The 23,175-nt window shown below is 37.3% G+C and overlaps 1 protein-coding gene across 1 annotated transcript in view; it reads right to left on the bottom strand.

Annotated features, from left to right (window-relative positions):
- LOC131427504 (actin-binding Rho-activating protein) overlaps positions 1-13,172 on the bottom strand; it is a 38,995-nt gene extending 25,823 nt beyond the window's left edge. Inside the window, exon 1 of the mRNA XM_058590747.1 lies at positions 12,272-13,172. Coding sequence (XP_058446730.1) covers positions 12,272-12,316 — 45 coding nt within the window. The 5' untranslated portion in view covers positions 12,317-13,172. The remainder of the gene's footprint in view (positions 1-12,271) is intronic.
- Between the last annotated feature and the right edge of the window lie 10,003 nt (positions 13,173-23,175).

Below are 23,175 nucleotides of genomic sequence, written 5' to 3'. Positions count from 1 at the left end.
GCGAAAAAATAACCCAATGCATGGACAAATTCAATAGATCCAAGTAAGTTTATTTTTTGAACAATACCGTATATGCATCATTAAATATTGAAAATTTTTGTATATTTATTTTAATTTTCATATTTCCAGCTCGACTCAAGGTGGCCGCATCCGGAAACGCCGCTTTTTATTATGCTACATGTTTTAAGGTAGAGGCTTTAAGCACTACTGGCAACAAATTTGTAAGCCTCCTTTAAGTGTTAATAAAATGAATTTTTGATCCTGAATGGTGTGTTTATAATGTTTAGAAATTACAAACAAAATTAATTGCCTAGATTTTTAATTACTGATGATTCGGTAATTTGTTTTTTTCATTTTTTCGTTTTATTTTATTGCCGAATATTCAGCGAACGTTTCACTGAGCAAACAGTAAATCTTATGCTGGCGATTTCGGCAATATTTGACGTTTGTCAAATTTGAGGGTGCCGAGACGCTCAGTTATTTTATTTTTGCCGAGATGATTGCTGATTACTCGGCTGTGCGAATCTCGGCATTTTTTTGCCGAGATTCAGCTAAAAAATTTAAGTGTGTAGTTAGTTTCAGCGACTACAAGACAGTAATGAAGTTTTTCGTTACTGCCAAAACGCAAATAGCAAGTGATGCCCACTTTCGTAAACAGATGCATATTTTGAAAAGAAGCATCGTGAAAACTGAAACGTTCGACTTGAGTTAGTGCTTGGCAATATCCAGCCGTATATCAATGCGAGAATTTCTATGAGTCGTCTTCCTTCCGTTAAGTAGGTAAATTATCAACATTTTTTTTCTTCTTCTCATTTTATCTGTACTTTTGAACGATGGGAAGAAGATGAAGATGATCGGTAATGCTATGGAAGTAAGTGAATTGAGTTGTAATAGTATGCAATTCAATGGCAAAATTCCTAAGTTATGAACATAACTTATTAGCAGAAAACACTAATAAAATCAGTGAGTAATCCGCCAACACCGTTGTCACATAACAATGTAATGTGAGAACCGCATCTGTCCAAATTTAATTTCGCTTGTATACTATTACTATCGAATTAATATATCTTTGTCTATAAGACAATCTCTAGTTTACTGAATGCCTTAATAACGAAGAGTAACAAAAAATCAGACAGAGACACAAATTTTCATTACGAAAATTGTCTGTAGCCTTTCACAATCCTACAACAGAACAAACCAAGTATCATAGTATGATGAATCTGCTCTTAGCAATGACAAAAGTAACAAACACCAGTAAAATCCCAAAATAACAGCATTTCTGCTCGTACGAGCAGCTGAACAGCTGTTCAGCAAAAAAATTACAGTGCCAACAATGGTCAAGCTCAATGATTACTGATTGGGGGACAATGTTGCAAATGAGGTGGGTTCCGCTTCCTTAGAAAGTTACATTCCGGTGCGGAGCTTCACCTTTTGTTTCGATAGACTTCATCGCTCGTTTTGCTCGTCAGATCTAACACAAACAATTTTCAAGAAACTAAATTCGTTTTACCTTTTTTTTTTACAAAACAGAGCTGGAGTGAACGAGCCCGATCTAAGAAATAGGTTCGAATAGGCTATCTCGATTTTCAATTCAATGAACTCAGGTTCACAATTGGATTAAAACAAACGGTTTGACTACAGTTAGAAAGCTATGGATTTGACCTTTTTCACGAAAGTCTCCTTGCAAGTTGAGGTTCAATTAAGTTAAGGTGCAATTTACAATCTTAGGAAAACAGCCATTGTTGCAAAACGCAAAGGTAGTTTTCACCGCTGTCGATGAGCAGAAGTTTAAAAAATTAATATCAGTTCATTTTGTTTATTTTTGTGAATAAAATGATGTTCTTCTATCGAAGATTTATCTAGCGAAAGCGTTTCTCAAGAATGATTGATTTTCCGAGATTGTAAGTAGAACCTTAACCTCATGAGAACAGTTCCATATTGAACTTTCATCGCGTTTCATCTTTTAAATTAAAATTTCATAACCCTTGTTTAAATGCCACAATCGAATAATAGTAGAACAATTTTTGTGTGTAATAATTCATAATGAAAACTAACAATGACTACTATACTCAGAGTCTCAACGTATAACGGAATACGGATCAATAAATGTAACTACAACTGTATGCCTTTCCTAAAATAAAAAAAATCCTATACAATTGTTTATGACTCGGTTTTGAGTAATAACTTTTTGCGATCTGTTCGCTGCACTGTCAAAACAAACATTTCGGGAGGGCAAGCTCCGTTTATTACTCATCGAAAACCGGACGACAGAACCAAAGAAGGCGTTGAAATATTGTTCGAAAAAAAAAACACGGCACCAAACACCATCCCAACCAGTCTCGGAGTCAACCGGTTGCCGACGAGTGAACCAATATCGCCAAAATTTTCTACGCTTGACAGCAAACTGAAAATCCATCAGCCAACCAGCGAGTGAGTGAACCAGGGCGTCATCTGCGTGTGGGAAAATAGAGCGAAACGAGCACATTTGGCGTTATTTCGGAATTTGCGCTATATTTCTACTCGCATGATAAGTGTAAACACATTTTTGTTTACCGATGGCCCGTAACGGAATCGTGCTTCCACAGTTCCAATTGTCAATGTGTGTGACATGTTTACAATTGTGTTTTTCGTCAGCAAAAAAAAAAGATTTTAATTTTCCTCCTAAATGTACTTGTTTTGATTTGCTGTACTCATTGTAACCCTCGACAAATTCTTGACGGAACAGATGTCAGTCAGTCATTTAATTTCACCCGTTTGAGTTTACATATTTTTAGAACAATTCCATCCCAGTGATCCGATCAACCCGTTGACGGCAATCGGGATTTGGCTAAATATAAACAAATTTGCGGAGCACACTCGACGCGGATCGAATTACGAACAATCGACATTTCTTCGTTTAGCCGCATTGATGTAGCGGAACAAAAAAAAACAAATTTGCCTCATATGTCATTCAGTCGATTTACGGTGCATCCAAGTGTGCCAAAGCGCGCAGCACACGCCACTTGAAAATCCTTGATCCCGAGATCGAGCATCAAACTGCCATTCGAAGGAGCTAGCGATACAGAAAGCACATTCCCGAACTCGGTGTAACTCGTCCGCAGTCACCTTGTCTGACGGTTGCATTTCACCAGGTGATTTATAAATAAACAACATCCCTTTATCTTTCAACGAGGTTTCTAGACATTGCTCGAAGGCACTTGTGCTTCTTGTGCTGTTTGTGACTCAATGAATCGCAAAACTATTCGAGTCCATTTGTTTATTTTCGCTGAGGCGAAGCGCCAAACAAAAAACCCGCGTCTTCGCAGAACATCTCCGACCGCTAAAAGGGTAGTTTACGTAATTAATTATCTCGTTTTCCTCGGGACCGGATGCGGCCGACATTGAATAGAAGCGCAGCCAAAGGAATTAATTTCATTCACAATTCGTGAACCGGTGCTACTGCTTTGCGCCGACCGCAGAGACCGCAGATTCCCGGCCGGCAGTCACCGGCGCGCGAGTTCGGGCGCGGATCGGTTACTTCTGGTTTCGGGATCACGGAAGACCTCGTGATCTCGTGATGCACCGCGATGCCACCAGTAGGTCAAGGCAAGTGAGGTACTGCTTCACGAATCAAGTGGAGTTTGATGGTTCCAAGGGTCTCAAGACCGCACAGAATATTGAACCAAGTTTTGCTCACACGATGTTTAGAAGATACAATTACAGTCAGCCGGAACTCCGCAACTGAAACTCATGTCTGGGAGAATTTTGAATGAGGTCAAGTAGAATCAGTTTGAATGAGTCGTCTTTGAGGATTCAATGATGGAAGTTACGTGAATATTGGATTAGATGACGCTTACGGGTTGCCAATTCTACATGTATTGTGCAGATCAAGATATTGACGATGCTGTTAAGTCAATTTTACTCGAAAAAAACAGTTAAAAAAAGTAGTGGTTTGGCAAGCATTTTGTGAATGTGGAATGCTTTTAAATCTATTGGTAACAACCGATACAATAACAGCTGGTGTCTATGTTTGGGAATGCTTGAAGGTTTGTTCTCATAATCTGGAAACATCATTATCCAGTATTGTTTTGGTCGAATTTAATATCAGTGTACTACTCGAACAACATGCTAGTCTGGCTCGAAAATGTGTCCAAAGAGATGAGTTATCCAACATGTCTTCAGGCAAGACTAAATGATGTTTTTTGCTCCCTCACAGAAGCATATTCGCGAAAAAGATTAAGTTAAGATTGCGGATTTCATTACCACTTCTGAACCAGTTAATCTGCTACAGACTGTCCCAGAAAGTATGAAAGCAACCAAAAACCGCTACCATTTCGCCAAGGGTCATAATCTGTCAATTTCTATGGTTGCGTCCTGTTGTTTACACTCTTCTCTAACCACTTGTGCAGTTGTTTATTCGTTTTCGAAATGCGTGGACTTTCAGCAGAACAACGTCGAAAAATTGTGTACAAATGGTGCACAGAACGCGAACTGTCACTGAGAAAGATAGCAAAAATGGAAGGATTAAGTGAAAAAGCCGTGCGAAATGCAATCAGGAAGTTCGGTGAGGATAACACCTTTGAGGATAAACCGAAAACGGATCGAAAAAAGGTCCTGCTAACCCTCAATTGGATAAACGTATACTGAAGGCGTTCGAGCAAAAAATGAGGTTTCAGTTCGGGATGTGGCCAAAAAAGTGGGCACTTCGAAATCAAATGTTCTTCGTGCTAAAGAACGTTTGAATCTTCGAACCTATAAGAAGCAGAAACAAGCAAAACGTAGTCCGAAACAAGACGCATCGATCAGGTCGAGGATTCGAAAGCTGTACAATACGATTCTTGCTGGAAATTTGAACTGCATAATCATGGACGACGAAACCTACGCGATACTCGATTACAAATCATTGCCGGGATCAAAAAATTATACGGTGCGAGAAGGGCAAGTGTGAAACCAGTCCGAGACATCGACTGAAGTCGAAAAATTTGGTAAGAAAGCTATGGTCTGGCAAGCAATTTGTAGCTGCGGTAAGATTTCGAAACCCTTCATCACCACTGCTTCAATGAACAGCGAAATATACATCCAGGAATGTATACAAAAACGACTTCTACCCATGATTCGAAGCCACAAGGATCCTGTTGTCTTCTGGCTAGATCTTGCTTCTTACCACTACTCGAAATCAACGGTATACTACCAAAAATGTCACTTTCATCTCAAAAGACATGAATCCACCCAATTGCCCACAACTTCGACCAATTGAGAAATTTTGGGCATTAACGAAGGCACATCTTAGGAAACATGTCTCGGCAGCCGAGACATTTCAACAGTTCGAAAAAGATTGGAAAAAAGTGTCAAAACTTGTCGCCAAGAAGTCTGTGCGGAATTTAATGAGGAACGTTCGCAAGAAGGTGCGCCAGCTAGTCTACAATGGCTAAGTAGCAAATGTTGAGAATAATATTCTGTTGTTGTAGTCTAATATTATCAGTATATCGAATAAAATTTGAATATCTAATACTTGTGAATTATTTACAGCAAAATCAAAGTGCGTCCATACTTTCTGGGACAGTCTTTAATACTCTTCGGCTTAAAAATACAATAATCTCGAAAATGCTTCATTGAATTTGTGGAAGTATGCCTATGATGGATAATATAAAAGTGGAATAACAATAAAAGCTACTCACTAAAAAAGCTTGCCGTATAATTTTTATTTCTGTTTAGACTTTCTAGAACTCACTATTATAGTGAATGCTGCTTGCGATATGTGATCACACAGTTTAAAATTGAAATAATCAAAAATATTCCATCAGTTCCCTTTCACATCTCATCCAAGTCAGTCGATATAACAAAACCGCTTACGTTCGGGACGAAAGAATCCAAGTACAGTATTGTGTAGTGAACAATAGAACAACCTCGAAATGAGTGAACCAAACGAACAAAAGCTACCGCCGACACGAAAGAATACAATTGTTGTTGACTTAAGGCAGTGCAAAATTCGACCTTCGATACAAGAACTTGAAGGTTTGCTTAAGGAGCAAATGCATATTGACATTAAACGTGTACATTTATTTCAATGCAATAAGACGAATAATGTTGCTTACATCCAGTTTTATAAAGAGTTGGATGCAATTCAATTCGCAAAAGACAATAACAATGTGCACTATGTGGAGCACGAGAACATTAAGTACAACATTCCAGTATATATGGAAGATAGTGCTATAGAAGTGCGTGTGCATGATCTTCCCTCAAGCGTCACCAATGCTTATATTCGCAAAACTATGTCCCAATACGGAGAGATTCTCTCTATCGAAAAAGAAAAGTGGAAGAACTTTTTCCCCGGTATTCTAAATGGCGTACGTTTGTTACGCATGCGCTTAAAGAGGCCTATACCTTCTTATGTGACTTTCGGTCAGGATACAAGAATCCCGTGCAAATCACTTGTTACCTATGACAATCAAATGGCCACATGTCAATATTGCCAAAAAGCCGTTCACTATTGTTAGCCATGAGATAAACTGGACAAGGAGACAACTACACAAAAGGACAACGGTGCTTCCTTCACACCAACTCCAAGCAACCCCAGTACATCTATGACAGCCACCAATGACAGTGAAGCGTCCCATTCAACGAAACCATCCAACGTATCCCCTATAGAACAAAGTACACCAGCTGCAGTTAATAACTTACCCTTCAACCAACCAGCAACAGCAACCAATGTACAACAAGGCGCATCTACAGCAACTCTCAACGAGCTCAAGACTACGATCAACAAGGACAACGAAAAGAAAACGAAAATCACACACAACACCGACGATGAAGCAATGGATGATGAGATAAGCCGCGGACGAAGTGACCCCCGATCCTCGTTGGATGGAAATGGAAACTCATCTCCCCTAGAAAAAGGGTGATAACGAGATCCAATAGCAAAAAAAAATTTTAAGTGACAAAAATTTAAGCCAATCGGCCACGTAATGCTTTTACGCAAAAAGGCCAGAATAAAAATATTCCATTTTTTTAAAAATTGAAGATTTTTTTACTTACGTAGAGTAAGTGCTCTTAATTATTATTTTTACAGGAAAAATCGAATCTCAAATGTCTTGAATCTTGACAAATAATTCAAACTAAACAAATATATCGATTACTTAATGATTGGATTTTCAGTCTTGTTAACACGTAGAGCCGTCTTGAGCTAGTTTTAAATTTTTTTACTTGGCGCCGACAAGACTTAAAAACCAATTAATTAAATTGGTCAATCGGAGGTTTGATTTATCCTTTAATATATTGTGTTGGAGATCAGAATCGTCACTGCTGCGACTACACACCAGCTTAGATCACCAAATAGCGAAAAACGCTTATGTACACCAAAGACAGCAAAGAGATAAAAACAAAATCTAAAATCAGCGTTTGACGGCAAAGCCGAAAGCGAAGATAGACTTGTGATGCGGTGTGTGTTTGTTATCTGATGGATGGGTTTCCGTAGAGATAGGACTATAATTGACTGCTGTTGCGGCCAAGTAAATCGAAGCATACTTGGTGGTTTAATTGGCAAAAAACAATTTCTCCGGTTAGGAGCCAGCTTCCCGTCTCTGCGGTAATATTTTCGCGGTTTTCATCACATAGTTGCATTCGCATGTCATTTTTTCAATCAGTTTTTCTCGTTAGATATTGATCAAAATTTAATATTGATTACTGTTAATTGAAAATTAAGCTTACGAACCAAAACTGAAAATGAGCCTCGCTGACTGGGCATTGCGTACGTGAAGCAAGGATGGCTTTTATCGTATCAAAGGACGCTCACTCGCAACTCTTCCACGATTGAATCAGTGCCATCAAAGAGAAACGGAAATCATCGCAACAACAAAAAACCGGCATGATACATTTAACATAGAATAGACACCAGTGCGAGAGCGAATTTCTCTCGGTGAACCGTCTGAGAATCAACGGCTAGCACGCTGCTGTGGGGATTCTCTCTGAAGCAACAAACGGTCGCTTATTCTCGTTTCGCGATCCGATTCTGTATGGGCAGTGGATAATTGCGATAGAATCATTTTACTATTGCCGCTTATTCTAACTATGTCCATATAACCTTTGTATAAGTTATGTCTATGAAAATGTATGTGAATGCTCCACATAAGGGTTTTTAAATATTGCAACCTAGTATGAGAATCATCAAGTCGAATCATCGATTCGATTTTCTGCGATAATTGTCAACTTGCGATTCTCTCTTGGTAAATTCCACACAGCGGCGATCATTATCAGACTGATATTTTTATTAAGGGCCATGAAATACTCAGAGTATGAGGTGGAGCGAAGAAATGTAGAAAAATTCTCTCGAGGTTCATGCATTGAGAGACTCAAATTCTTGTAGCATCTTCTTCCGGATTGAAAATGTTGTATAAAATATAGATAAAAATCGAGCAGCATCTGTCAAATTTTCAGCAATCACCAACACTGACGTGAAGGACATTCTGCTTCATCGGGTTTCTAGTGAGATGTGGTTTAACCGTATCTCAAAGGTAGCTCAACGCCAGAGCGGTTCAACGGATTTTTGACTTTACTCCACATTCTTTCTTCTAGCTGTTTGAAGTGTTATCTTTATTGATATATACATTTTTTTATTCGAAAGTTTAATGCAGTTGCCTTCGATAAATCAATTCAAATTCTTGTTCTTACAAAAAAATTGCATGGTATTTGCGTTAGGAGATTAGACAATAGGCTAGGTGAATTCCGATCTGATACACATCCTAGGTAGCTCAATATCAGAATAGTGCAACAGATTGGTTGTGGCTCGAGACCAGCTCCAAGACACCCTAAATATGGTCCAAAATAGGGTTCTTTTTTTAAGTACACAGAAAAAATGGAACTTACACGACATGTAAACCAATAGTACTATCATCATATATACATCAGTTGAATCGAAAATCTGATTTAAATCCAATTTTCCAATGAACAAGACTGTATATTTAAAAAAAGTTTAGTTTTGCTTTCAAAGTATATTGAAAAATGAAGAACGGAAATTTTTCCAGAGTAATGCAAGATTTCTTATGTTTTTTTTTTCCTTTTACAAGACTATTGAAGCATTGTCGCTTTATGTGCCCTATCAAAACTGGATACAGAAGATTGTTTAATTTGAGTTGGAATGGTATCAGTTTCCAGTAACATTTCCAAGATAATCGCTATTACACCGAAATCAGCATTTTGGCGAAAAAATTAGTTGTCTTTCTGATTTTAGTTTGTTATTTTTTGAGACAACTACAAAAATGTTGCTCTTGCTAATTTAGATTTTTTAATTCTCATTTCCTTAATAATAATAAAATGTTTGTTGTAATGGCTATTTTTTTAGTTGAATTCACCAATTCAATGTGCTGTCATTTCTTAGCTAAGGAGCACTTCATTTCCATTCAACTAATTTTTTAGTTGAATTAGAGAAATAAAACGTTGTTTTCAACCAACATAAATGGTTGAATTGGCTTCTGTAATTTGCAGCTATATGGCGCACTGTCACCGAAAAAACGCTGTGGGTACTTCTTCTTTTGTCATGTCTTATAAGTTTGTAAATTCATCGATCTTTAGTATAGATACATTGTTGAATTCTTGAAGTAAAGAACTGAAACTCTGCACAATTTACACAACATATCAACTTATGAGAATGATTTTACATTCTCAGGAGTGTGAAGATACGTGTTAGTTTTATTTCTATTCACATCATCCAGTTATGTCTCTGACATTACCCACCCACGTTTTTTCGGCTCCAGTTTAACGGGCTAAAACCAAAGATTTGAGTTTATGGCATAGTCAATGATTTTTCATGTACCATTCATATAGAACCCCTCGATGAACTCGATTCACCGTCAGTCGCAGTTCAATGATTAGTTGAACCGAAACAATAAACTCTATGCACCGTAACTATGATAATATTGTTTTCGTATTAGTAACAAATCGTGTTCAAATATGTATGATATAGAACAATCTCGCAGCACTTTCCGCAGTTCTTTGTATTCGAATGTAGAAGTTATTTATTATACTCAACTAGCCTAATATTTAATTAGTGTAAGACGGTTTAATTCACTTTAGAAGCAATCATATCAGAAAATCTTTTACTCAAAACTTGCAAACTTCTGTTTACTTTCTTTCGGTATTGTAGCGTAACCATGGTATTTCTGCGACGCTTTTCTATGTCTATCGACGCTTTTAACAAGGGGCTAATAAAAGTATACTATTACAGAGTTCACGGGTTCAGAACAAGTTTTTTTCTTTGATTTATATGGGACTTCGTAATGTTGAGTTTATCTTTGCTAAAACGTACAAAACAGTGGAAAAAGTGCACTCGATTTACTCGGAGACTACTACTCGGAGACTGAGGCCTAACTTTCTCAGACTTAGATTCAAATCAAAAGTCACCTCAATCACAATCACCTAATTTTATCACAGACTGGCTGAACCGAATCTGTCAAACCTAGATTCAAATGGAAGGTTTCATGATCACACAACTAGTTTATTCAACACCCGATTGCCAGTTCCAAACTGACAGTTCGATTAATGCTACAAATTACAATTTCAATTGTGTTCAAGTGATAATCTTTTAAACTTACCAGTAATTTCTTCTCATTTGCGGATCTTATTACCATCGCCTTCGGCTCATAAATGCTTAAAGCCGAAGGTTAAACGCGAAGAAATCGAAACTAAATATGTACTTTACGTACAAACCAAAAACCCCTAAATGGATCTGATTAGTTAATGGTTAAACTATGGCTGTATTGGTGAACGATTTCCGATTCTGGAAACATCGGAAGTTTTTGTTAAAAAATGGAGCCGTAATGGAAATTTCATCAATTTCTTCGAAACAACTGAACCACAACTGTTTTCAAGTTTTAAATAAAATGTTCAATAATCTCATCATATCCCATTAAATTTCTCTAAATTTCTGTTTGAGCTGTTAGTAGAATGTTCTCACTAATAGTACTTTTGTTGTACCGTTGAATTCCACTATATCACGTCATTACACTCTCACAAAGTCACTATTTTCACAGTCACTATTTTTCCGAAAGTGTATCAAACGTTATAATACAGATACGAAATACGTATCTGTATTATAACGTTTGATATATTTTCGGAAAAATAGTGACTGTGAAAATAGTGACTTTGTGAGAGTGTAACGACGTGATATAGTGGAATTCAACGGTACAACAACAGTACTATTAGCATTAAATTTCTGTTCCAATAATCTAAGAAAGACATAATTACACCACTCGGTGAATTAAAACAATTTATTTTATTCGGATTTGATTTCTCAGTGCATAGCAGTTCAAATGGCAACGCCAGGGCTACCGTGTGGTTCAACTTGCACAACTAGCAGACGTACAGCTCAACTCTAGTTCTATGAAACGTTAATAAAAAGTAAACTTTTATTCAAAATTCTAATAACCCAATGTACAGCATGACAATATAATGCAAAGTAGGATCTTCTCTGCTAAAATAAATACCTGTAATTTTGGGTTGATTTTGCGGTCACCAATCCGTTTCAACTGGTATTTCCCTGCATAGCCGTGAAATAAGCGTAAGTGTTTTTACGTACGGATTTACCCAACCTCTTTCGATTTCCCTTCAGTAAGTAGCTTTGATGGGCTTGGTTACTTGATCCATAATTTCGATGCAATGGTTAGTTTACTGTAATTTCATAAAAAAACAACAACAGGTACTCTTGCAAGCAATAATGTAAACTGTGAAAGTATAGATATTTTAGAAAAACTAATCCAGTCACAGGAAAAATACAACTAATCGTTTATTCGTTGAAATGCTATGCAATGAATCGAAAGACAAATTCACCTTTCGAAAAATACTCAGTAGGCGTTGAATGCGAAAAACTTTCAACGATTATCATTCATAGATACGGTACTTCAGTCGACGCTGTAACAAAAACTACTCGAAAGCCATCCTTCAACTGCAACCCGAAAGCAACCGAATGGCAATGTCCGCTAACAACCTTGTCGCTATTGCTAATCGGCTTCCCATTAATTTTAACGAAACTTTCACGAAAAAAAAATCCATTTTTTTGTTTTTTCGGCTCATAAACAAAAACAATCAAACGAAGCGGCCGTGGCAAACTTTCTTTCACCGTTCACCGAATCGCAAAACTTTGCGTGAATCGTCAGAGTAGTCACAGTGCTTTACTTTGTTTTGCGCCCAATTTGCAACAATTTATGACCCGTATCCGCGTCCGATGCACCTTTTCTTGCTTCGTTCCGAAAAATTCACGGCCTATTAATTTTACAGTAGAAAAACTACCCAGGCTACTTACCACTATCAACCGCAGGGCACCAAGTTCATGTGCGACGTCCGTCATGGTGTTTAGGTTTTGTGCAACTCACTGTCGGCTCTTCTATCACCAGTTGTAGGATTGTTCCTGGCCGGAATGCTGCGAACTTAGCCGGGGTACCGATGAAGCAAGTAGCTCAATAAAAAGTTGCACTATATTTTGTTTTTTTTTTTTTTGTATTGTGTGGTTTACAGTTTGTCAATACGAAATGTTTTCACTTATTTCGGTTGGTTAAGTGGTTTGCTGTTTGCTATACTGTTACGAATCGTACCGCACTGCTCGATTCTGATCTTCTGTTCAGGAGTCTTGCAACGAAACGAGTTCGAAAGAAGAAATGTTACCAAACCGCTCCAACACTCACAAAGCAAAAGCTAATTACAGGCTTCTTCGCGCTTCTCGACTGCACAAATTTGCACAATTGTTATTCAATTCTGATCATAACAACAATCACGAAAGAAAAGCAAACAAACTCGAGCACTTGACTTCGATTCAGAATTCGACTTCTTGCGCCGTTCGATTGCTCACTGTATGTACGTTGTTGGTTGATTCGCTACACGAAGGCAGAGATTCCGAGATCCTCTTTCCAACAAATGTTGCTGTTCACCGTTCAAACTCTGGGCAGCGACTGTTCCTGCGAAAATCTCCTCGATTCAGGGTTACCGCCACGGACGACCGAAGATGATTGTGGACCTTCAAATTACTGTTTCCACACACGGATGGTGTCTGAGCGGGTGTGGAGGCTGTTAGTTGGCAAACCTACCGCCGATCACCGTTTTCCGACTGACTAAAACAAAAAAACTGTTGCAACTATAGCAGAGGGAACGCGCGTCCGGACTATGCGATGCTAGCGTCTTAATTACTTTCCTCGGAGTGAGCGCTGCCCAATGTGCGCCGAATGCTTTTATAAATTTTCACCGCGCCATCCATGTGTTGCAGTCAAGGCGGAAAACAGCCGCCACCGACGCCGTCATCGGCGCCGAGACGCTAGTTTAATTTTACCGGTGTTTCGCCTAGCCGCCACTGGCAAACGATGCAATTGGTTGGATTGCGCAGTTTTCTCCACCAAACGAGAGAGAAAGAGAGACAGAGAGTAAGAGCACAAGAAAGCTGCACTCTCCCTCCCAGTCGATGGTTTCGAGAGGTTGATTAAGCGCGGGAGAAGTTCGGTTCGACAAACGCACGCATCGACTGATCAAGCATGTCGATATGTTTCCATGGAGATGCTCGGTGTTTTTTTTCTTTCGCAAATGTTTACTGGAATTCACAGTCTTGCTTTTTTGAGGACATCCTCGTAATAGCCGTCATCATTCGGAGAAAAATTGAGTAGTACATGGATCTTACAAGCAACGTCGTCGGACTTGTGCATGAATCATGTATCGCTTGCATGAATTGCAACGCAGAAGAAGATGCGTATTCCGGACAGAGTGGGTGAATAACCATACACTGATAGAAATCGACACGGTTTTCTAGACTCACTAAAATTTCAAGTACGCTTCATTCGTACTTCGACAAAAATTTATCGCATAAATGTAAAGTGTGTCGTCGAATGGCTCAATTATATGTCATCACATTTTAATCTTATGACATGTCGATTTCGAACACTGAACATAAAATTTAAGTGTGTAACTTTATGGCATAGATCAATCTCATGTCAGTTTGAAGTGTCGCTGTATTGATGTCTTAACATTCCCTGACAATTGCGGCAATACTAAGTGTTTTCAGGTTTTCTACTACATATGCGAGAAATTCTACACAATGGGCCGTATGAATAAAACGTAGCATGCTTGAATTTCGGTAGTAAATGCTACATGTGGATCACGTTCCTGTCAAAACATGCTACAAACTGTAGTATTTACTACAAGTTTTCGGTATGTAGCTCTAGAGGTTGCTACTAGTGTGTTTGCTGATAAAGTGAAGTACAGAAATTAAAAAAGTGGCGTTTTTACAGATGTAAGTACGTTTCTTGCTTTGTGCATGCTTATGCCAGCTTTTCCGGCTCTGTGTCGATACGGTATGCTATAAATGCTTAAATTCGGAAGTAGCATTAACTACATGTTCGAACTTGTTTTTTATTCATACCAAACCGCGTTATACTCTGTGGACTTTGTTTTTGAGAAGATACTACAAACAACAGACTTTACTACATTTTATTCATACGGCCCAATAAGTATATTCATTAAATTGTCGGTGACTTTAGGTAGCACCGTACCAGCAAGTGACAGTTTCCTTTTGTTCATTTTCACCACTTTCACAGGTCTTAAAACTAAACAAGATGACATCAACTATCAGTTGGAACTTAAAATTCAAGGAGAAAATTAACAAAGAAAAACCATCATTAAAACGTAACATCTAATGATATTTCAATTTCAAATTCCTATGCCCCTCATATGAAAATGCATTCTACGTTAGAATTAGATATAAATCTGTTGAAATCTAAGCTTTTTTATCAGTTCGTATGCAGTTAGAAGAATTTAAGTATATTACCGAAAGAATTCAATACGGGCCGTCAAAAGGTGAGATAAATATATGCTTACAAGTTCCAATCTCATGGTTCTCCGTGTGTCTATGATGGAATTTTGTTAATAGAACGGCGTCGATCGCTTTCTGCTTAAGTAGCAAAATGAGAGGGTGCGATTTGGTTTGTATGTAATAATGTATGTGATAATTATGAGAATTATTGAAAATCCTTCAAATAGGTCAAGTATTTCGCCTTCAAGTCCTATTGCTGAAGTGTATTAAAACCCCTAATATGACTTTAAATTGTCAGCTTGTTTTAATGAATACCGTCTGCAGCATTCCTTGCAATTCACAAATAATCATTTTACATATCTTTCTTATATAATTTGACGCATAAAGCAAAATACGTCTTATAATTAACTTTTTGTATATAAATAATAATTATATTTTTAATGTTAGTGTTTTATGTAGTAGCGTCAGTAGAAAATACAATGATCCAAGGGTGTAATTGGTTGGTTCAGAAAACTGAAAGTTTAGAAGGTTTCGATACGGTAAAAAATGAAACATTGAATACCAATTCAAGTATTGGTAGGATTATAAAATTATTATAAAATTTTAAAAATATTCATACAAAACTTAACAACATATACTAAATACGCGTCAATTGCTTGCCATTTACAAGCAATCAAGATCAATCTTTCTGTAATGTTTCAATCCATTTGATGCAAACATTTCATTAAAGTGGGGCTGGTCGATCGAATTCAGAAACAAAAAAAAAATGAGAAATATGATGAGGCTTTTGATCCTGTAGATTACACCGACAGATAGAGGTTTGGAGAGTTACGATGCGTTATTTTTTAGTAAGTTATAAACGTAACGAAGCGTTACATGCATTATTTTTTTGTATGTTATAGGCGTTGCGAAGCGTTACATGCGTTACTTTTTTGTATGTTACAGGTATTACGAAGCGTTACAAACGTAACACCTTGAAATTTTTAGGCCTTACGAATCATTACATGAGTTACTTATTTGTGAAACATAGGCGTTACGATTAAAGGCGGTTACGAAGCGTTCAATGCGTGACTTTTTAGTAAGTTTAGGCGTTACGGAGCGTTACGAAGCAATACTTTTTTAGGTTACAGGTGTTACCTTTTAATAAGTTATAGGCGTTACGGAGCGTTACGAAACGTTACTTTTATGTAAGTTAAAAACATTACGTATCGTTACATGCGTTACTTTTTTGGAAGATATACACGAAGCGTTACAAACATTACTGTTTTTAATTTATAAGTGTTACGAAACGTTACTTTTTGGTGAATCATAGGCGTTACGAAACGTTACATGCGTTAGTTTTCAGTTGAATATAGGCGTTACGGAGTGTAACGAAGTTTTACTTTTTGTAAGTTAAAGACGATACGAAGCGTTACCTGCGTTACTTTTTAGTAAGTTATACACCTTACGGAGCGTTTCGAAGCGTCACTTTTTTGTAAGCGTTACATGTGTTACTTTTTACCTTTTTTTATAAATATAAAAAATAAGTATAGAATTCGCTCAACCTTTAGAAAAATTTTCCGAGGCCCGGGGTGCCCAATGTCATATACCAATCGATTCAGTTCGACGAACTGAGCAAATGTCCGTGTGTGTGTCTGCATGTGTGTTGTCAACCAAGAGGTCGAGATCTCAGAGATGGCTGGACCGATTTTAATTTAATTGGCAAATGAAAGGTCTCCCCGTCACCCAGAACGCTATTGAATAGTTTTGAGATCGGATGTTTACTTTTTGAGTTATACGAAGTTTTATGCCAAAAGTTTCAAGTTTATAGACAGTATCTGTCACACTTGACCTTGAAAACAGAATATATTTTTAGACTTAGATTCCGCACGCACAAGCCAGAGATTGCTGAAATCCGTCCATTTTTAACGAAGATATCGAAATTTTTGTGTAAGCGACTTTTTCCCCTATTCCAGCATGGAAGCTTTGAGCTCTGTCTGGCAAAGAAATGATTGGGAGCAACATAAAACATTTTTAAACGATTTTTTATACTGTTACATGCGTTTGTTTCTAAATACCCAAAAGACTGTGTACAGCATGACATTTTGCCTCGGACCGATTTTAGCACGGTTCGTTTTTGGCAACATAATCGTTCGAATATGCCATATGTTAACGAGATGATGGCGGAATTTTGGAGTTGAATGCAATTCCATAATTATATTGATTTAAGCTACTTACAGCAATAAATGCTGAAAGAACATAACAGCCATATACCATTTGAATCAGTTCGTCGAGATCAGCAAATGTGTGTGACAAATAATTTCACTCAATTTTTTTCGGACTCAACCGTTTTTTACAAACTCAGATTCATATGAAAAGTCGTATGCTCCCAAACAAGGTTCCTGAATTATGTTTGGTACCGACCTCTGGTTCCGGAACTACAGGATGATATGTGAAACGAAATAAAAACTGTGTAACTCATTTTTCTCGTAAATGGCTGAACCGATCTAAGATTCAAATGAAAAGTTCTAAGATTCTATAAAACATCTTATTTTTCAGTCAGATCCAATTTCCGGTTTCGGAGATACATAAATAAATCACAGATCACATAAATTAATCAGATTTATCGGGTTAGCAGAATTTGATAGTCGATAACAAAATAAATTTATTTCAGTTTTAGTGGTTCAGTTTTTTTTATTTACGTTTTGTTATAATAAATAATAAAAGGAAAAATATGAATTTTTGAAAATGTTAGACCCCAACGGGCTCCCTGGAGTAATTAATTGTTGTCATTGATTTTATAGACAAAAACCTTTAAACGCGTTTTCCTCGAAAGCAGGTTTCAAAAGTCCGTGTTCATCGTCATTCAAAAACTACTGCCCCAATTTTTTTCAAATTTTGCACACACTTTCTACATATAAAAAACCAGACTCCAAAGTTTTCCTTTTCGTTGTTTGTTACTTAGGGGAGGTTTAACAGCTACAAAATGGTCGATTTTGTCGTGAAAAATCGGGTTGAATTTAAACAAGCACCAAAAATTCAAATAATTAAAAAAAATCAAACAGAAACGTTGGGGTCTAGAAAAACGTCATCTCTAACTATGCTGCGTTCATTTGTTCACTTCTGATTAGTCTGCGCTGAGATACAGTGGACACCGCAAATCATGATTTTTAAGAAGCGTTCTCAAAAATACCTCTTCACCGACTTATTTTTCAATATTTTTCCACGAAACAAATTACAAAATGTTGTTCGAATGATGCTTTTTATCATGCAAAACATTTGAATTTATTTTGTTGAACGATAATTCGCAAAAATGTGATTTTTTTCATCGCTTAGACCCTACCCCCTCCTTAATAAGCGTTCCATGCGTTACCTTTTTTGTGAATCATAGGAATTACGAAGCGTTACACGCATAACTATTTAGTAAGTAGTAAGCGTTACGAAGTGTAACACGCGTTACTTGTTTGCAAGTTGTAGGCATTACGAAACGTTACGAATCATAGGCGTTACATGCGTTACTTTTTAGTCAAATATAGGCGTTACGGAGTGTTACGAAACGTTACTTTTTTATAAGTTAAAAATGTTAAGAACCGTTACATGCGTTACGTTTTAGTAAGTTATAGATGTTATAGAGTGTTACATTTTTGTGAGTTATAGGTGTTATTTTTTGTAATTTATAGTGTTACGTGCGTTATTTTTTGTAAGTTATAGGCGCTACAAAGCGTTACATGCGTTACTTTTTTGTAAGTTACAGATATTACGAAGTGTTACAAACGTCTCTGTCTAGGCGTTACGAAACATTACAAGCGTTACTTTTTAGTAAAATATACACACTTAAATTTTTCAGCTGAGTCTCGGCAAAAAAATGCCGCGATTCGCACAGCTGAGTAATCATCTCGGCAAAAATAAAATTACTGAGCGTCTCGGCACCCTCAAATTTGACAAACGTCAAATATTGCCGAAATCGTCAGTATAAGATTTACTGTTTGCTCAGTGAAACATTCACTGAATATTCGGCAATCCAATAAATTACCGAATCATCAGTAATTAAAAATCTAGTCAATTAATTTTGTTTGTAATTTCTCAACATTATAAACACGCCATTCAGGATCAAAAATTCATTTTATTAACACTTAAAGGAGGCTTACAAATTTGTTGCCAGTTGTGCTTAAAGCCTCTACCTGAAAACATGTAGCATAAAAAAGCGGCGTTTCCAGATGCGACCACCTTGAGTCGAGCTGGAAATATGAAAATAAAAATATATATTGATTTTTGGCTTACAAAAATGTTCAATATTTAATGATGCATATAAGGTATTGTTCAAAAATTAAACTTACTTTGATGTATTGAATTATTCCATGCAATGGGTTTCTTTTTCGCATATCCTCCAAAGTTTTGTCTCGAGGACGCTTTGAGTCCCGTGTTGGGTGTTTTTCCCTTATAATCGCGAGTGCTCTGATAAAGTCGCGTTTAATAAAGCGAAACATGTCACTATATTTATTCAATATTTTTACTTGTAAGTGGTTCCACGTTTCTTCGAAGATTGTCCATTTTTTCACTCGAGAATTTCATCAGAAAATAATCGCACAATGCGAAGCGAAAATGTAACGCGGCAATAAATGACAGCTGTCGTGCTGAATCTCGGCAACAGCTAGCGCATATTCCGAAATCTCGGCAAACGTCTTTGCTGATGTCGGCATATCTGTTGTTTACTGATAAATTCAGCAAGCAATTATGCCAAATTTCGGCAAAGTGAAGCATTTTACCGAAATATCAGTGAACGCATTTAACGAAGTTCAGAAACATGCGTATTGATTACTGAGCAATCAGCAAATTTACGTGTTGCTGATCAGTTTCGGCATTTTATTATGCCGAGCTCAAGAAATGGTTTTAAGTGTGTAGGCATCACGGAATGTAACGAAGCGTTACTTTTTTGTAGATTAAAGGCGATACAAAGCGTGTCCTGCGTTACTTTTTAGTATGTTATAGGTGTTGCGGAGCGTTACGAAGCGTTACTTTCATGTATGTTCCAAAAAGTAACGCACTTTTTTTTAGTTATAAGTTACGTCGTGTTGCATGCGTTATTTTTTTTGTTACTCGTAGGCATTACAAAGCGTTACATGCGTTACTTTCTTGTGAATCATAGGCGTTACGAAGTGTTACATGCGTTATTTTGTAGTGATTCATAGACTGTAGCGTTCCTTTGTTGTAGGTTCTAGATACAACGAAGCGTTTAATGCGTTACTTTTTGTGAATTATGACGTTACGAAGCGTTACAAGCGTTACTCGTTTGTAAATTACAAGCGTTACGATGCGTTACTTTTTAGTAAGTTTCAGGCATTACGAAGCGTTACTTGTTGTAAGTTACAGGCGTTACGAAACGTAACAAGCGTTAGTTTTTGTGAAGTGTAGGCGTTACGTGCGTTACTCATTTGTGAATTAATGGCGTTAAAATGTTATAGACGTTACGAAGTGTTGCATGCGTTACTTTTTTGTGAGCTATAGACGTTACAAATCGTTACATGCGTAACTTTTTTGTATCTTTTAGGTGTTACAGAACGTTACATGTGTTCATTTTTAAAAGGTACACGTGTTACGTATTTTGTATGTTTTGTGTAGTAAGAAGCGTTATATGTGTTACTGTCTGTAAGTTATAGGTGGTAAAAAGTGTTACAAGAGTCATGGCATCCCAATTTTAACATATTGAAGAGTCACTTATTCGCAAAATCTACTGGAAATGTCAAAATTATGAAATGTTTAGAAATGATCCTATAACGACATGAAATACACTGATCAAAATGAGCTCGATGACATATCTTATCGAAACGAAAACTTGTATCCAAGAATGGCTTTTATTGCATCAAAGAACGCTCACTAGCAACTCTTCACACGATTCAATCAGTGCCATCAAAGAGAGATGGCAGCAACAAAAAACTGGCATGGTTTATTTAACATAGAATAGACACCAGTGCGAGAGCGAATTTCTCTCGATGACCAGTCTGAGAAACAAAGGTTAGTTCGTTGCTGTGGGGATTCTCTCTGAAGCAACAAACGGTCGCTTATTCTCTTTTCGCAATCCGATTGTGTATGGACAGTTTATAATTGCGATAGAATCATTTTACTATTGCCGCTTATTCTAACTATGTGCTTATAACCTTTGTATAATTTGTTCCTATGAAAATGTATGTGAATGCTCCACACAAGGGTTTTTAAATATTGCAACCGAGTATGTGAATCATCAAGTCGATTCATCGATCTTGCGATTCTCTCTTGGTAAATTCCCCGCAGCACCAATCATTAATTTATTAAGGGCCGTGAAATACTCAGAGTATGAAGTAGAGCGAAGAAATGTAGAAAAATTCTCTCATGGCTCATGCATTGAGAGACACGAGTTCTTGTAGCATCTTTTACCGGATTGAAAATGTTGTATACAATATCGATAAATATCGAGCAGCTTCTGTCAAATTTTCGGCAAATCACCAACACTGCTTGTATCTAATATTGGAAGAAAATGAGCATAAATATTATTCAAGTGAATTAATTGTTCTATTCTATCCATGAAGGAATCATTAGTTAATGTGCGTGCATGCCTTAGTTAAGCAAGATTCTGCAGATGAGAAAGATATCCTGTTGCTAGATCCCACACATACTTATTTAGGGCTAGAAAGACTAACGCAAGCGCACTTCGAGTACATGTTTGGCTGAATCCATTATTATACGCCAGAGAACAGAATGATTACCCGACAAAAGACCGAAATCAGCACGAGTGTTTCGAAGCGGCATGATTACCTCCTAGGGCGTATCTCAATGAGACGGAAAGATCATAATGTCGATTTTCTGGGATTGGCATGGTATACTTTTGGAGGACTACCTCAAATCAGAAAAATAGCCAGTATCAGCAATTGAAGACCGAAATCGCTGTGAAATGGTCTTACATGAAGCACATGAGCATCGCTACCATGGTTAAAGTCAATGTCTTGAACGGTTTCAATTACTTGGGCATCACCCTCGTTTAACTGATTTAGCTTCCTCGTACTATTATCTGTACTCAAACAATGATTTATATCTGAGAAATTAATGTGAGTTTCGTTTTGGAATTTCAGACTACTACTTCCGGAACCTGAATCCGAAACCAGTATAGCCAAAGTAAATGTGTATGACCATCTACTAATATGACCTATAAATTTAGAAGATGTTTTCCGTTTTCCACGAATCGGCTGTGCTACTCTATGCAGTGAATTGTCGTCATTTGAAGTAGGAATGTAAATAATCTCATAATATATAGCATCATCACAAGTCTTGTGGATTGTTGTGCTATATAAATAATTATAAGATCTTAGACATGTGATACAGAAATAACAGAACAGTAAACCTAAAGAAATGTAATACAATAAGCATCTCCTGGGGCACAGTCACAAATTTTATTTGACAGTTCCAGTGGAAAAGTTTAAAGTATCTCTTAAAAACGCCGGTAAATGACAGCCAATTGATCTCTGAACTTCATCGTTGCTTTGGAAATAGCTTTACACGAACCTCTCTGAGAAAATTGAGCGAGGAAAAAACGTGTTTTGTCGTTTATGTCACTTATACCATTATATCGGCGGAGACAAAATTGATAATCATTTGATCTTCGAACTTGATCGATGTCCCAATAGTAGCTATCAAAAGAGCCTAAGCTTGTTACCACCAACCATTTCCGAAAAAGACTGGCCAAAGAATGTTATCAACTACAATGGACTAATTCTAATTTGCTTTGAAGTCTTTTCTCATTCGGAGAATAGTTCGCTGCTAACCGGAACGAGTTCACTTGGACCATTCATCATTCAGCATTACTTTGTCTACATCCGTCATGACTAACGCATGATGGGGTTTTAGCAAGGACGAGTACGTCCATTACATGGTCAAACCGGTCACGAAATCTTACTGAACCGTGATGCTTATATGATCCTACGGTGGTTAATTTATATCAATCTTTGTCCGTCTAGTCTTGTCAGTAAGTTTCCGCACCTTTCGAAAACCGTTAACCACAGAATAGGCTTCATTCACCGGGCGCAGGTTACGAAACTATCGAGCGTTAACCGCAACGAAACCGGGAGACACGCTATGATTCATCACAAAATTTGCCTCCGTTTTCGTCCAACAATTTTCACCCACTGCTGACAAACGCTCACACCATGATAGTCGTGTACAGAAAAAAAATTGAATGAATTCATTCACTTAATTTTTATCCTCTCACTCATCAGCAAAACCGGCGCGGCCGGTGTATGAGAAAACCCTGCCATCCGGTAGCACCTGTCAGAAGAAAGCAGCATTGTGTCTTTGTTGTAGCAAGGCAGCTCCCGCCGGCTCACACCATGGCACAGGTCGCGAAATAATTGTGATCGTATTTTGGCACCAGATCTTAAATTTTTATTATCACAGCATACACACACACACAT

The sequence above is a fragment of the Malaya genurostris genome, chromosome 2, assembly GCF_030247185.1.
Source record: "Malaya genurostris strain Urasoe2022 chromosome 2, Malgen_1.1, whole genome shotgun sequence".
Lineage (NCBI taxonomy): Eukaryota > Metazoa > Arthropoda > Insecta > Diptera > Culicidae > Malaya > Malaya genurostris.
The sequence above is the reverse complement of the archived record's forward strand: the minus strand, read 5'-3'. Positions and strand labels throughout refer to the sequence as shown.